General features: G+C 55.2%; 1 protein-coding gene across 1 annotated transcript; it reads right to left on the reverse strand.

The window, feature by feature from the left end:
• Positions 1–156: 156 nt before the first annotated feature.
• Positions 157–15,113, reverse strand: MONBRDRAFT_32874 (uncharacterized protein). The gene is made up of 5 exons (XM_001746873.1): positions 15,090–15,113; positions 14,276–14,413; positions 14,056–14,152; positions 13,613–13,912; positions 157–174 (listed from the first exon to the last, which is right to left on the reverse strand). The coding sequence occupies exons 1-4, from the start codon at positions 15,090–15,092 to the stop codon at positions 13,719–13,721; spliced, it is 432 nt and encodes a 143-aa protein (XP_001746925.1). The 5' UTR covers positions 15,093–15,113; the 3' UTR covers positions 157–174; positions 13,613–13,718.
• Positions 15,114–15,263: the final 150 nt, after the last annotated feature.

Raw genomic sequence — 15,263 nt, forward strand, 5'->3', positions numbered from 1 at the left:
TCGAACCTACGCGGGCAGAGCCCATGAGATTTCAAGTCTCACGCCTTAACCACTCGGCCAAGCTGTCAAGGAATACTAGCGATAGAAGAAAATTAGCATATAAACTACATGACTTTAAGTTAATGTCAGATGATTTTGATTTTCCTGTGCTGCATCCGCGTTCGTTTTTTTTTTTTTGAGATCTGCCTCTGCGACAAGGTCGGCCGGAATGCTTGCATCCTCAATCGCCTCCATATCATCCTCATCCACCATCATGAGCTTGTAACCCAAACTCTCTCCACTTGAAAGGATGAAAAGACAACAGATCGAAAGTCAAGGAAAAACGCCACAAGACACTACCCGACGTGAGCTTGTAGGATGCCACAACAATTGAATTGGAAGTCACTGGGTTCCTTCGATTTTTTTTTTTTTTTTTTCCGGAGACGATTCAAACATGCGACTTTTTTGGGCATGTTCAGCCGCCAATGTTTTGCCCATCCAAAAGAAGGATTTGAAGATCGGAAGATACAAGGGTCATGCTGGCCTGTTATCGACTTCTTTTGTGGACGAATGGACGTGCTGCTGAACACACGTGGCAGAAGAAAGACAAGATGTGGCAACTCAATTACCAACATGGCTTGCGCCAGGGGACATAAATCAGGGTGGATGAATCAGGGTAGAGGAAAAAGGGCGGCAACGCCGGCGTTGAAGCTCTGCCGAAATTTGTGAATGAGGTCCTCTGATGCATCATCGGCGCGGGGGTAAACCCGGTTGGTCAGTGACACGGTCAGAAGCTGCCGGTCAGGATCGGCGCAAACCTCGGTCCCCGTGTAACCTGTGGCACGCAAAGGCTAGGGTGAGCTCAAAGCATGGCAGTTGACTTCTAGTGTGGAGTTGTCATCTGCATTGCCATAACAGCGGTGCACGGTACAACAAGCCGTAGACGCGGTAGAGAAGTAACACACCGGTGTGGGTGAAGGTCCGGCCGGACAGTGTCGAGCAGCCACGATACTCGTTGGCCGTATAACTGTTTGTGTCCCACCCAAGGGCCCGACTGCTCTGGTTGACGTTGACAACCTAAAAGATCGCGCGACAGTACCGGATGAGCAGCCATTCAAAACGGATGAAAATGAGAATAAAGAACCAATCAGTCCAGAGTTCGCACCGTGGTAAAGCGGGTCACGGTCGTAGCATTGATCCAGTTATCGTGAGCGGGCGCAAACAAGATGGCGGAAACGAGGCGCACAATGTCCGAAACCTAGCATCGGTTGATTCGATTGATGGTGATATCCAGCCGACATGCACGTTGAGGTTGATCGCAAACTGTCAGCTCCAAGCTGAGCTTGGTGTGGGCGCAAGGAGATGATATTGGCTGCTCAAATTCAGTGCTGTGGTGACCACATGGGCGTGCATACCGTAGAAAACAAGCCAGCATGGCCTGAGATGCCGCCCAGAGCATAGGCATTTTGATCGGAAACCTATTGGTTACCCATCATGCAGCGGGGCGGATTGTTGAATACAGCTCCTACTCACACGAGCTGAGCCAGAGGTCATTGCTCGCCACACCTGGCCTTGCATGACGCGATAACGATAGCCTTTGTCACCCGGGGGACTGTCTGCATCTGTGTCGTTCCAAGTCGGCATGGCGTTGGACCACCTGGACAACAATGGCGACGAAGAGACAAGAAAGCAATGGGTGAACCAAAGTTCATGGCGCCGCAAGGTCAGCCAAAGCTACAGAAAGGCAAGCACCCTGGTGGCGCGTACTGTTCGCTTGGTGGAAGGAACTGGGTGGTTGAAAGACCCAAGCGATCTGCCACATGCGTGCGAAAGTATGCCTATCCAGGTGTGTGGTAAGACGGGTGCATGATTTTTGGATTGATTTAGGGGCAGGTTTGGCGCCGATGCTGCACGACAGACGCTCGGAATTGAGGACTCAAGAAGTGAGTACAGCAGAGGGCCCAAACTTGCCTCATAGTAGCATTGGCTTTGAGCGGTGCCGTTGTGGGCATCACTCATGCGCATACAATCCTGTGATCGGCGTTGAGCAAAGAGTGGATGAGGGGAACCGGGCGATGCATGCGACTGCGACACTTTTCTTACCGAGTTCAGGTCATTCTGATTCACGAGCTTATGCGTGCGCACGACGGTGCCGACGATGTACATCATTGTGATCATGCTGAGATCTAAGGTGCAAGATGCGCGCAGACAAATTCTGGGGTCAGGTCCTTCGGCTTGATTGTGCACGGCTTGATGAGTGCGTCAGCAGCAGCACAAACCCGAGTAGACATAGGTTTGGCCGGGTGGGGTGGCCAAGGTTTGGTTGAGCAAGCGGTCATAGAGGGCTGGGCGGCAATCAAAAACTTCTGGCACAGGGCGCTCAAAGGTGGCAGCACAACCGGATTCAGGTTCCCAGTAGTTTGGGTCCGGGTCCGGGGGGTAGCTGTGCGACGAGGGGTGGAAATGTGCGGTGGGTTGAGCAATGCGCATACAACTGAATTGCAACTTGAACTGCATGAGGGGGAAAGAAAAGGCGTGGGAAGTGAGAGCAGCGGATGCAGAGCGAAAGTGGCTCACCCTGCATTGTGGAGGAGCAGGTTCTCGATGGTAATGTTACCCTTGCCGTGAGCGGCAAAGGCCGGGCCTAGCAGGCTGCTATCGGCCACACGCTGCTGGAGCTGGACATAACCAGCTTGAAAAAGCTGCATGACGCAAGTCGTTGTGGCCAGAACCTTGGTCAAGCTGGCCAGATCGAAAAGCGTGTGAAGCGTGACGTTGGGATTGTCAGCGCCGATCGGCGTGGGCATGCCGTATGTATACGAGCCGCGTGCCGCACTATACAAGATGCCGGAGCGATTGGCCACAGCGACCACGGCACCTAGCTCATGCAAAACATGCGCGTGCAGTCATCATTAGCGTGAGCACGCTGTACCTTGACTCGTTGCTTGCCAGCCAGGCGGGGAAACACGGCGTAGCTGGTGTTGATGCAGGGCCGGTTGCAGCTTACCCGGGAAGGAATGGTTCGCGATGGCCTGATCAACAATTGTGGTCAACTGACTGTAGTCTGGACCGGCCGGCGTTGTCGTCATGGGAGCCGTCGTGGTGACGGTAGTGGGCAACGTCGTCGTGGTGTCCAGTGCATCGGCAGTTGCCGCGGCCAACGCAGCCACCACCACCACCACCACCACCACCGGCGACCATCGTTCCACGAGCCCCATCATCACGCTGCTCCAAAAAAAAATAAAAAAAAATTATGGACTTGGCTGTTTCGACAACTTTACGCGGTGCTCGATAAAGACCAAAATAAAGAGATTTCATTTATATATAGTATTTTTCGTTGGAATGGCGTCCAACATGACAGCTTGGCCGAGTGGTTAAGGCGTTTGACTCGAAATCAAATGGGGTCTCCCCGCGTAGGTTCGAATCCTGCAGCTGTCGCGACATGTTTAATTTTTTTTGCTGCTCTGGTTTTGTCTTTTTGAGCACAGGGCAAGTTGTGGCAGTGTGTGCCGCCGTGCAGGGAAGTGGGCACCGCTAAAGTCAATTTCAGAAGCGTGTCATCGCCACATTGATTGGCGGGAAGCAGGAGTTCGTGGTGAGCACGCTACTTTGCAGGCCCAGAAGTGTCGCTGTTTTGATTGACGAGGGCCACGAGCTACATGGGCACGAGAATGGGGTGGTGAGCCACGGAGATGTGCAGATCTTTGGCTGCACTGCACAGCAACAATGCTGACCTCCTCATCCATGCGACGAAATTGCCAAGTCCAGCGGGTATTGTACAGAAATGGGCGCAGGTCAAAGCGGTTGTCATCCGGGCTGTATGACTCTGCAAGACACGCACATGATGTCCGGCATCAGGCTCGACTGGTTCAGCAAGAGCAAAACCAACGCTTGCCCTCCTCCTCGTGTAACATCATGCATTCGACGAGTGCAATCAAACCGGCATGGTAAGACGGCGTCAAGACAGTCAGTTTGTGACGGTTGATGGAATACATGCGGAAGAAAAATTTGACTTTGCTCGCAATCTGCAAGCAGCCAAAGCAGGAATAGTCAGGGTCAAACGTCAAGCAGCAAATTCGAGTCTGGCCCTTGACCCAGCGTAGCTTGGCAATTGGTGTCACAAGGTGTGCGAAAAGTGACATACCTCCTCAAGTGGTAGCTTGTGGTGCCACTGATCCGCAAGCTTGCGAAACATGGACACGGGTCCACACTGTTAGGCGAAACAGCAGTGCAGGGTCATGGTGAGCGGGCGCAAGCTAGTAAGCTAACGTAAACCAGAGGATTAGTGGCACAGGCACAGCAGAAAGGCCCTCGGCACCGACCATGGCGATTTTGCGCAGCCGACCGTAGACCCCAAGCTCTTCGTAGGTCATTCCCATGTCCTGCTCGTCCGTTTGCGTATAATCCTCCGTGATCGGCTCGAGCTCAGCCGTGGGGGGTGCTGAGGAAATTCTGTGAGGGTGGGGAAGGGGGAAAGGGGGAAAAATCAATCGTGAGCGCAAGCAAGCTATCGGGTGCGAGCTCGACGACTTGAGGAAGAATAGGGGTCGCGTACTCATCCAGCGCGGGAAGGTGAAACTTTTCCTTGGCATAGTTGATGAACATGCGCAGGTCACCCTTGCTGATGCCACCAATCGGGTTGATGTCGGCTGAGGAACAGTCATATTTGGTCAGGTAGCCGCGCAACCTATCCGCAAGCACCCACCCACGTGGTAGCGCACGGCCTGATCAGATACCATTGGCATGCATACGGCGTCGCGCCGCCAGGGAAACGTGATGTGGCACAGTAGCAGGCAAGAACGGCACATACGCTTCGTCGACGTTGGCCGAGCCCAAAACGAGCAAGGAGCCCGGCAGTCCGCGTACCCACGGCGTGAGTGCGGCAAATAGATAAGCCAACACCATGCGTAGGCGTGCCTGGATGTTTTGCAGAGCCAGATTCTCGCTATTTGAGCCACCATGCACCTGCACACACGCCATGGATCAGAAAACAATCTCACCAACCAAGAACTGTGCAGAAGCCGCAAGGATTTGTGTGTTCAAGCATGGCGGTGGCGCCAGGTGGCGGTCGAAAACAAACCCGAAAGCGTGGGCGACGGCCAGTCACAACTTCAAAAATGCCCACGATGGCAGATACCGCGCTGTCAATGTCCACGTTCAGATGGTAGGCGCCAATCTGGGTCATGGATTCAGCACAGGCATTGAGGTCAGCATCAATTCTGGGCACGGTTTCTTGACGGTCTAGTCATCTTTTTGCACAAACCTGCTTGGCGAGGTTGGCTGCGCGCTCGCGCGTGGCCGCTGAGGAGTTGCTGGAGCCCATGTAGGCGGTGGTGAAGATACGGCCTGCGCGGCGTGTGGCAGGCAAGCAAAGCATGGCACTTTGAGGGGGGGAAGGGGGGTCGGTCTGAAGACGCATATCGCTGTGCAACGACGGGCCCAACCAGGCACGCACCGGCAAGTTCGCTGGGATCTGTGGGGACGTAGTCGGCATCGCCCACGATGCGCCGCACATCGCTCAGAACCTGGCCGTTTTGCCGGTGCACAGCCTCGACGACCAGGTGGCACATGGAACACACAATGCTGGCTGTGGCGGACGAGTCGATGCCGCCTGAAAGGGGTAAGAAAAATCCTCCCTGCAACAAATGAAGCGTGAGGATAGGGGCAATGGCATCCCAATTGTGGTACGCAGCAAGGCCAATCAACAGGCTGGGCCCAATGTGGGCACGGCAACGCACAAGGCCACTGCGGCGCAGGTAGTCCCATAACCAACAGGCTGGGCCAAGGGCAATTTCCTCAGCTGCTGACACAAATCGCATCTCCTGAGGCTCAGCAGGACGACTAGGCCCACCAGCATGCCAAAAGCGTTTGTGAACACAAGCACCAACTGTCTCATGCTGGCGCGGCCAATAGAGAAGGAGGCATCATGGGAGTTTCGGCTCCGAGCAAGCGGGGCAAACCGGTTTTGAAGATAAGCAGGGCCGACAATGGCCTTGTCCAAGTTGACGCGTGGGTAATGGGCACTTTGTACTGCCTTTGGACATGTTTCAGCACGTGTGCAGCAACGGATGAGTGCGGCGCCGTGTAACTGCGCCGCTTGAATCAAGATGGCTAGCTAGGATAATTCGCCATGAACGTACTTGATGGGCCAAGCTTAGAAGCGCACCGCGGAAGCTGCGGACATCATCCAGATCCACCGTAGCAACGACCACTTCCACATCGCTGAGTGAAAATTGACTTCCCTGCCAGCCCCAGCATGTGCGTTCAGCATTTCCTTGCTCAAATAGTGTGTTTGAATGATACACGCAGCGGGAAAAAAAAAAGGTGAGCGGACTGTACCTGGGCCACCACGTGTCCGTTGACTGCAATGAAAGCGCCACCGTCGTAATACACGCGCTCACCATCGTTGCCCTAAAAAGATTGCGAGAAGCGGAGCTAAGCCACTGCTGATTCACGTGCGGGGAAAGACGGTGCGAGGATTTAACGAAGACAGTACAGTTTCAAGCTCTCACAGCTCGGCCCACCCACCTGGTGATTTGCATAGAGATAGATGCCGCCCACCTAGAGACGATCCCAACAACAGTGCATCATTGCGGTTTACACTTGGCTGTGAGGTCAGTTGTCATGAAGCTCGCTCACGGATGGCAGCGTTCATACCTTGCTGGTGGCGGAGCGGATAAGGTCAACGCGGCGATGCAATTTGCGCAGAGCATGGTGGGAGCCGCTGCCGTTGGTAAAAATCTCCACGCCGTCCAAGCCCATGTGGATGTGCGGGGCGTCGGGCGTAAACAGCTCTTCGCAGGTCTCGGGCGCAATGCACGTGTCACGGGTGGCCACAACGCCATCACCAATTGGCACCACACGCTGGAATCATGCCATAGGAAGTCAGGTCACAGCGTCATCAGCCGGGGTGCACATGACAACGAGCAGTGGCGACAGAGCATCTAGTTGCTTGCATGGGGTGTCTGAGTTTTTTTTAAAAAAAAAGAGATCACACCTGGCCCGTGAGGTCGCTAATGCTCTTCGGGAGGTAAAAATCCTCAATGTAGCTATTGGAAAAGACGTGCCGTGCCGATGTCAATCTGCGCCAGCAGCATCGACGTCGTGCGAAAGGATACAGCGAATCGACAAACCGCAGCTTGTGCCAGGGCGTAAACCAACGCGACTCTCGGTAGTTGCCGTTCATGGCATTGAAGAGCTTTGGGCGGATCAATAGGATTTGTCTGTGGGTGTCCAACCCAATAGAGGTCAGGTCAAGTCGGTGCGCGGCACGTCGTGCCGGACCAAGTCCCGACAAAGCGATACCGACTTGTTGTAAAAATAGACACGGCAATTGAAGCGCACGCTCTTGTGCATGATGGGCCTATTTGGGTGTGGCAGGAAGAGGACACCCGCATCGGGCCGGATCATAAGTTGGACATGTGGCTCGTCAGTCGTGCGCTGCTAGCAAAGTACAGGTTCGAGCCGCCTGCCCTTTCTCAACCGTTCCTGGCGCGCTTCGGCTGCCCTCAGGTGCGCTGTGGACATACATTCCCACGTCCACGAGGATGTCCGAGGTATCGGGGTGTTCGATCAGCCGCGCCAGCACCTAGGCACATGGAGTGGGAAATGTCGTCAGGGTCAAACAGGCACGGGGTCCCAGGCAGCCAGTCCCCTAGTCGTCAATGCTCATTTGCGCGCACCTCTAGCGAGTGTGTGTAGGTGTCAGGCTCAAAAAAGTGATCATTGCAGCCATAGCCGCTGTTACATAACAGCGCGAGTGAGCACGACGCGTGACCCCAACGGGCACAGCCAAGCGGATGGCTCTTGAACCAAAGAGGACAAAAAGCAGGAGGGTGCAGAGGCGAGATACAGACCTCACTTCCAGCTCTGGGCCCATGCGCAGCGCCGCGCCCTGCGCTTTGGCTTGTCGAATGCCTGGCGCAGTCGCAAGTGATGAGCGTGCATGATCGGGCACGAGCCTTCCCAAACCGCTCAAAGCAAGTCAACTCCTGCCCAAAGGTAGACTCACTCTCCAAAATCCGCTCATAGTTGCCCTGAAAGTCGAGTGCCCACTGATTCAGCGAGCATGTCGCCAGTGTCACGCATTGTGCCATCCTGCCAAAGCAAAGCAAGCGTCTTGCTGTAAACTGAGAGAGAGAGAGAGAGAGAGAGAGAGAGAGAGAGAGAGAGAGAGAGAGAGAGAGAGAGAGAGAGAGAGAGTTCTATAATTAGCGGGCGTCAAAATGAAAAAAGTGTGATAATAACACACTTCCGTAAGTGCTGTATTTACTTTCTTCTTCTTCTTCTTCTCTCTCTCTTTCTCTCTCTCTCATATTTTTTTTTGGTGTGTGTTTGTTGTTGTTGTTTTGTGGTTGTGAGCTGAGCTGAGCTGAAGCCCGCCCCACCTGGAGGTTGATCTAGTAGAGAGTGTGGGCGGCTTCTGGTGGCCGGGAGGCGGTGTGTGGGGATTGGAGCAGCACGTGGCATCTTCGACTTGTAGTTGTAGGTGGGTTGAATGTGCACTGGGTGCGGAGACTGGCTGAGTGATGGGCGATCGGGGCTGGCTTTTGCGAAAGGAATGCCTGTCTCAACTCAAGGTGGCACGGGCACGGGCGGCTTTAGCATATATAGGGTGCTGTAGGATGGGTGCATGAGTAGGGCTTGGCGCGCCAACGTCGCATTGAGAAGCAAGACTTGGTTTTGGTGCGGCGTCACTTCACGCTTGATCCTGTCGCCATGAGCTGGTTTCGCCGCAAGCTGGATGCGGCCACGGCCAAGGTAGTAAACGCCTCCCGCCGAATGGTAGCGGTTCCTCGCGCGCTTTGCCTGCCGCTCACGACGAAGGGCAACCATCTGCACCATGGCTTCCTTTTTGCCTCTTAGGCAAGCGAGGCTGATGAGAAGCCGACGTTCAAGTGCACCATCTGCACAGGCCAGCAATTTGGTCGACTCGAGGATTTGCAAACCCACTATCTGGAAGCCCACACCTCAAGTCACAGTGACGATGATGCCCAGTCCACCGACACCGACGTGGGTCAGAGTCACGCATCCACTGTCACTGAGGGGCAAAGTGAACATCCGATCCCTGCTGCTTCACGTGCCGGCAAAACATCCTCGAGCCACGCGCCATCATCCTTACTCGTCGATCTGAGCGAGCAAGAAGGCCCGCCGGCCGCAGAGCTGGACTCATATCCCGACTCGCCCGCGAGCGTCACTGCGACCCCCTCCACGCCCTCATTTGGTGCTTCGTACGTGCCCGGCTCTTACACCATATAGCCACCTTTTACCAGATCTCATCCTATTTCTTTGTGCTTGTCCCTGTGGCTTTGCCGTCTGCATCTGCATCTGCCGTGCGCTGGATTGTGCGTCCCACTTGCGTAGGAGCAAAGAGCGTGCGGCGCGACAAGTGGTTATGTTGGAGCAAGAGGTTGAGGAATGGCGGGTCAAGCATCAGGAAGAGCGCTACCACAATCGTCAGCTTGAGTCAGCGCTGGAAAAGACTCAGGTAGCACGTTTAATTCGCACCAGGTCGACGCTGCCACACGCAGCAGCTCACGGTACCATTCTCGCTGTAATAGGAGGAATTACAGCAACTGCAACAGACAGTCAAGGACAACGACGTGCACAAGGTTGTGGACATGCTCCATTTTTGATGATGTGTTTACTCACGCACAGCCTTGGCGCCGATCTGTGCAGGCGCAAAACCACCCATATGATATGGCTCTTCTCATGCACATCTTTGCTGTGTGCTCTATCAGGAGGTGCGTGCCCTGCGTCGGGAGAACACTCAATTGCGCACGCGCTTGGAGGAGGCAGAGGTGCGTAAAACGTCGCCGGCTCGGCAACCCAATCTGCTCCTTATCGCGTCGACTGCATCTCAACACATGCATGCTCACCTTTGCCATGGCTATCACTTTGTGCTTTGTGGCATGAGCCCAGACGGACTTGAGCAGTTCCATTATGGAAAAAACCTCGTTGCAGACGGCTCTTGACTTTATGTCGCGTCAAGTTCAAGCGCAAACATTGTCGGCAACCAACCCGGTCGCAGAGTCTACCGAGTCCGAGAGTGCACCCGAGGTTGAAGTGGCTGAAAATACAACATCGGATGGCGCCAACATGGCATCGTCGACAAGCGACCCTGTGGCTCCGGCCACCGACGACCAGGTTGCAGAACGAGTTCAAGAGCTGGAGCGGCTCTTGGCATCAGCGCAACGCGAACTGCAAGAGGCACAGTCAGCGCGGCAGGCCGCGGCCGAGCAAGCAGAGCGCGAGTACACGGCGCTCCAAGCACGCAGCACTGAGCAACAAGCTACCGCATCGCGACTTCAGGCTGAGCTGGACTTGGCACGGCGGGAGCAACAAGCACGCGACCAGACCTTGGCGTTACTGCAAACCGAATTGGCTGAGCTCAGGGTAACCAACGATACTCAAGCGCAGGCGCTGGTCCAGGCGACAACCACAGAGCGCCACAGAGCGCAAGAGCTGGCTGACGCGCGTGTGCAGGCCCACATGCTAGAAGATCGCATCTCACAGCTCGTCGCGGAGAAAGAACAGATCCTGCAACAACATCTCGAGGCCGAGAAGCAAGCGGCTGTCGAGGATGCCGCGCCCGCCAACGCTGCAGACAATGCCGACCAAGTCGAGCCGGAGGGCACGGATGAAGAGATTGAAAAGGTGACGGCCAAGGGATCTGTGCTTGATACAGCCCTGCAACAATACAAGGATCGAGCAGCACAGTTGGAGGACGAGATTCGGAGTCTACGCAATGCGGCTCACGAACAACAACAGGCGCATGCAGAGTTGGAGACTGCACATGAGGCACAGACCACTTGCATTGCAAACTTGGAGCGTGACATGGCACGGGTCACCGATGCCCACCAAGCCACAACGCATCAGCTCGAGACTCTGCAGACTGAGATGAATGAGCAGGCTTTGGCGTTGGGAGATGCTGTGGCGGCGCGCGATGCCTTGCAAGCCGAGCTGCAACGCACCCGCGATCAAGCAAGTACTGCCACCTCACAGCTTCAGAATGAAGAATCTGCCGCTAGATTGGCTCGACAGCAGCTGGAAGCACAGATTGAAGCACAACGACTGGAGCTACAAAAGGCAACTGCAACATGTGATGCCTTGCAAGCTCAGGTGACACAACTAGAGTCCACGCATGCTGAGCAGGTTGCAGAGCAAGCGCGTCTAGCAGAGGCCACCAAGGCAGCCGAGGCTGCGCGGGACGAGTCTCGGGGACAGTTGGAGAATGCACACGACAAGGTTAAACTGCAGATGACGCGGATTGACGCCCTCGAGGAAGAGAACAAGGTGTGTGAGAATATCTCAGTGAGCCCGCTTGAGGCGCTTTTCAAGGCGAAGGTGGTGTCCACCGTACAACGTTGCCAGGCGGGCGGATTGTGAGCCGGGGACATCTTATCCATGCTGGGCGGGGTTTATGATTTTCAGGTGTTTCGTTCGCGATTGGAAGAGCGCTCAGAGTTGACAGAGCAGCTGGAAGGTCGCCTGCTTCAACAGGAAAAGGTAGGTTTGATGCCCTCGGAGCCCGCAGTTGTGAGCGCCTGTAATACGCGTGGAAGGGGCTACCGACCGCTCGGAGGGGGCTGATGCATTGTGTGATGTGCGGGCGTTGATAGACAACCGCCAACCTGCTTCGGCAAATGGCACAAGCCCAAGAGATGTTGGCCATGCCTTGTGAAACGTGCAAGGAGTACGAACACAGTCTGCAGAAGCTGAACAAAAAGTGTGCGCACCAGGTCGAAGAGCTGACCGAGCAAGCCACGGCCCTATCAGCCCGTGAAGCGCAGCTGATGGAGGTTCAAGCGCAATTGGCCGAGGTGCAGGAGCAGGTGGCAACCGCTCAAGTCGCCGCCAGTGACGCAAAGCATCGCGTCAGTGAACTTGAGGCAGAGCTGAGCTCAGTGCAACAGGAACTCCAATCGCAGGTCAGCAAGCTCGAGACGGAGCGTGACGAAGCGCGGTCGACGATGGAGGCGATGCAAGTGGAGCAAAGCACAATTGCTGATCAACACGCAGCAGCCTTGGAGGCTTGCACGTCCAGTCAAACTCAGCTGCAAGGCAAGGTGGAGGAGTTGGAGCAAGAGCGTGCTGTGCTACAGGCAGAGCAAGCACGATTGGCTGAAGAGCTTCAAGAGGCACAGACCGTACTGGAGGAATCCAAATCAGTTTTCGTTTCACAGAAGCTGGGGCTGCAGAAGCAACTGGAAGAGGTTCGTGAGAAGTTTGAGCAACAGCGCGGCCAAACGCAGAAGTGGGAGCGCGAGGCCGAGCAAGCCAAAGCGGAGGCTGCTCGGATGCAATCACTCAATGCATCCCTGGCCACTGAGCGCGCCGAATTTGAGCGCGAGCTTCAGGAGGTGCGAACGCACAGCGAAACGGAGCGCGCAACTAGTCAACAAAGTATCGTGCAGCTGAGTGGTCAGCTCCATGATGCCGAGTTGGAAAACAAGGGTCTCGCAACTCAACTGCGTGAGCTCGAGGCGCAACTTGTGACCGTCAAGTCTTCAGGTGCGTATCCTGTAAAGCGTGCATCAGGAGACTAGGATAATGGCATGACCCCCGGTTTTTTATTTCTTCCCTTGTGTGTGTGTGTGTGTGTGTGTGTGTGTGTGTGTGTGTGTGTGTGTGTGTGTGTGTGTGTGGACAAGTGGGAAACTGGGAGTCTCTTGAATCTCTGCGGCGCCGCCGAGGTGTCGTGGCTTGGTCAGCATATGGTAGCTCACTTGGGGTATTGCGTATAGTGGTCAGCTTGAATGGAGAGCGCGATCAGCTGGCAAGTCGAGTACATGCTGCGGACAAAGAGCTCGCGCAGGCCAAGGTTAATATGGGCAAGATGCGCAAGCAGTTTCAAGATCAGCAACAGGGCCTTGCTGCGCTGGCCGAGGAAAACCAGGCATTGCGCATGCAGATTGCCGAGGCACAGGGGCGGTAGGTCGGTGGTAGGGCTCTTGTTAGGAGTGGTGACGGTTGAATGATATGAATCCTTCATTCTGGGCGGCACGCGCATGTTCACCGTAGGGAATGGACCCCAGATGCCGAGGTCAAGACATGCAAATCGTGTTCACGCAACTTTTCTCTCAGCTTGCGACGCCATCACTGTCGGTGAGTGTGAAAGGGCACAACGCTGTTTTCGTTTGGCCCAAGCTGTGGCATTTGCAGCAGCATGACGCCTTGTGTGTTGCATCGCACCGGGCGTGAATAGAAACTGCGGAGGGGTCTATTGTGATAAATGCTCGTCTCGCAAGGCCAAGCTGCCGGCCTTCAAAGCGCCTGTTCGTGTGTGCGACGATTGCCATGCCAAGGACCTATCATAGAGGACGCCATGGCAGACATGTTCCATTCGATGGTCGTTCTAGGCCCAAGTCATCAGCTTCTCTTCCTGATGTCATGTTTGTTGACAAGGCGCTCATGTCTTTGTAATGAGACACAGTGAGACCATGGGTCGTCATGATGGCCAAGCAATAGAGGCTTTAGTTTACCACTGGTGTGTGTGTGTGTGTGTGTGTGTGTGTGTGTGTGTGTGTGGTTTGCCGGCCGTCAGGATTACTGCGTGCATGATGATCGTGTCGATGGAGGGAGAAGACGCGCAAAGAGAGGAGTGACAAAACAGAAAACTAATAAAAGGTTCATAAAAAAGAGAGGTATCCATTGTATTAACCGCACGCCAGCATGACCAGAACGACAGGCATGCAACAGATGCCACTCCCTCCCCGCACCAATAAAGGCGCGGAGCTTTATCGGTAAGACTTCTGGTAGCGAGCACGGGCACCGGGACCGCCGAACTTCTTGGGCTCCATGCGGCGGGGATCAGCAACAAGGAGGGTACGGTCGTAGCGGAGGAGGATGTCCTTGATCTCCTTCTTGGAGGCCTCGTCGACGTACTTTTGGTAGTAGGCCACCAGAGCCTTGGCAATGGCCTGACGGATGGCTGTGTAAGGAAAAAAATAAAAATAAAAATGGAAGCAACCGGGAAATGAGGCCAGAAGAATGATGCGAGTCAAAGACTTCCATAGCTCGAATTGGGACGAGCAATGAAATCAGCAATGGTCGACCATCAAGAACCGGTCTTACCGTAAACCTGGGCAACGTGACCACCACCCTTGACGCGGACGCGGATGTCGACCTCGTCGAAGCGCTCCTTGCCGAGGAGGTTGACAGGCTCCTCAATCTGGCAACAGCAAGATAACGAAAGTCAGAAGCAAGATGAGGACGGCCACCTCAAGATACAAGGCATGGCAAAAGTCAAGGTCTGCGAGGGACCAAGCCAGCGCGTTGAAAAGACCCGACACACCTTCTCGCGGAGAGTAGCGGGCTGGTAGAGGTTGAGGGGGCTACCGTTGACCTTGAGAAGACCAACACCCTTCTTGCAGTAGGCGACAGCCGTAGCGGTCTTCTTGCGACCAAAAACCTGAACAGACGGCGTGGTGGCCTAGAGGAAGCGCACACAACCAAAGAAAGCACCGGGTGTCAGCATGAGGGTGGGGCGCATCGATACCAATCAGCGGTGGTAGATCTTTTGATCACAATAAATCAAGGACAGGCACGAGATAGCTGGCTGGCTGGCTGGCTAGAAAAGAGAAAGAGACGGAGATACATGGACTTTGAAGCTGAACACATCTGCCCTTCCTTCATTCAAAGTACTGCAGGGGGGATGGCGAGCATGTCGCCCCGGAACATCTTCCACGATGGTCGCATCGAGCTGTCCACCTGGCAGTCCCCTCGCGACCCCAAGCGCTGCTACACGATGAGTTGAGTCGGGGGTCACTCGCAGGCTCCAGCCAAGGCAAGTGCCTCTCCAATCAGTCTCAAGGGCTGGTGTAGCAGCGCATGGCGAGCCGCAGCAGCTCCCTTCCTAGCTATCCAGCATGTCTGGTCGAGTATCAAGCGCCAGCCAGCCAGCCATCCATGTGTTGTATTGATCCATTCAAAACGCGCAGCATGCGCCAATTGGCCCCCACCCCCTTGCCTCATGCCCGGGCCGTTGTGGCAACAGCCCCCGACCGAGGCCAAGGCAGCCACGAAGGCAAGGGCAGCGGGGTACAACGGGCGGCGAGCCGTCAAGGTCAGGTCAGTCCAGGGCGGTCCGGGGACCGACGACGACTCACCATCTTGGCGGTGGTGAAGTCTGGGGTGAGAAAAGTGAGGGCCCTTCACGCGAGACGGGGTCTGTATTGTTTTGCGGCAGAAAATCACGTGGGGGTAATAGGGAATGTCTGATCGCTCGCAAGCAGGAGATTACCAAGAGTCACGCCGACAAACTGGCCAGAACACCCGTTTCG

The sequence above is a fragment of the Monosiga brevicollis genome, genomic scaffold, assembly GCF_000002865.3.
Source record: "Monosiga brevicollis MX1 MONBRscaffold_14 genomic scaffold, whole genome shotgun sequence".
Taxonomy (NCBI): domain Eukaryota; class Choanoflagellata; order Craspedida; family Salpingoecidae; genus Monosiga; species Monosiga brevicollis.

Excerpts from the sequence above, each read along its gene's own strand:
- MONBRDRAFT_32874 (XM_001746873.1), bottom strand. Across the intron at positions 14,153-14,275 it reads CCGCTACTCTCCGCGAGAAG|ATTGAGGAGCCTGTCAACCT; the intron begins GTGTGTCGGGTC and ends TGCTGTTGCCAG. Across the intron at positions 13,913-14,055 it reads TCACGTTGCCCAGGTTTACG|CCATCCGTCAGGCCATTGCC; the intron begins GTAAGACCGGTT and ends TTCCTTACACAG.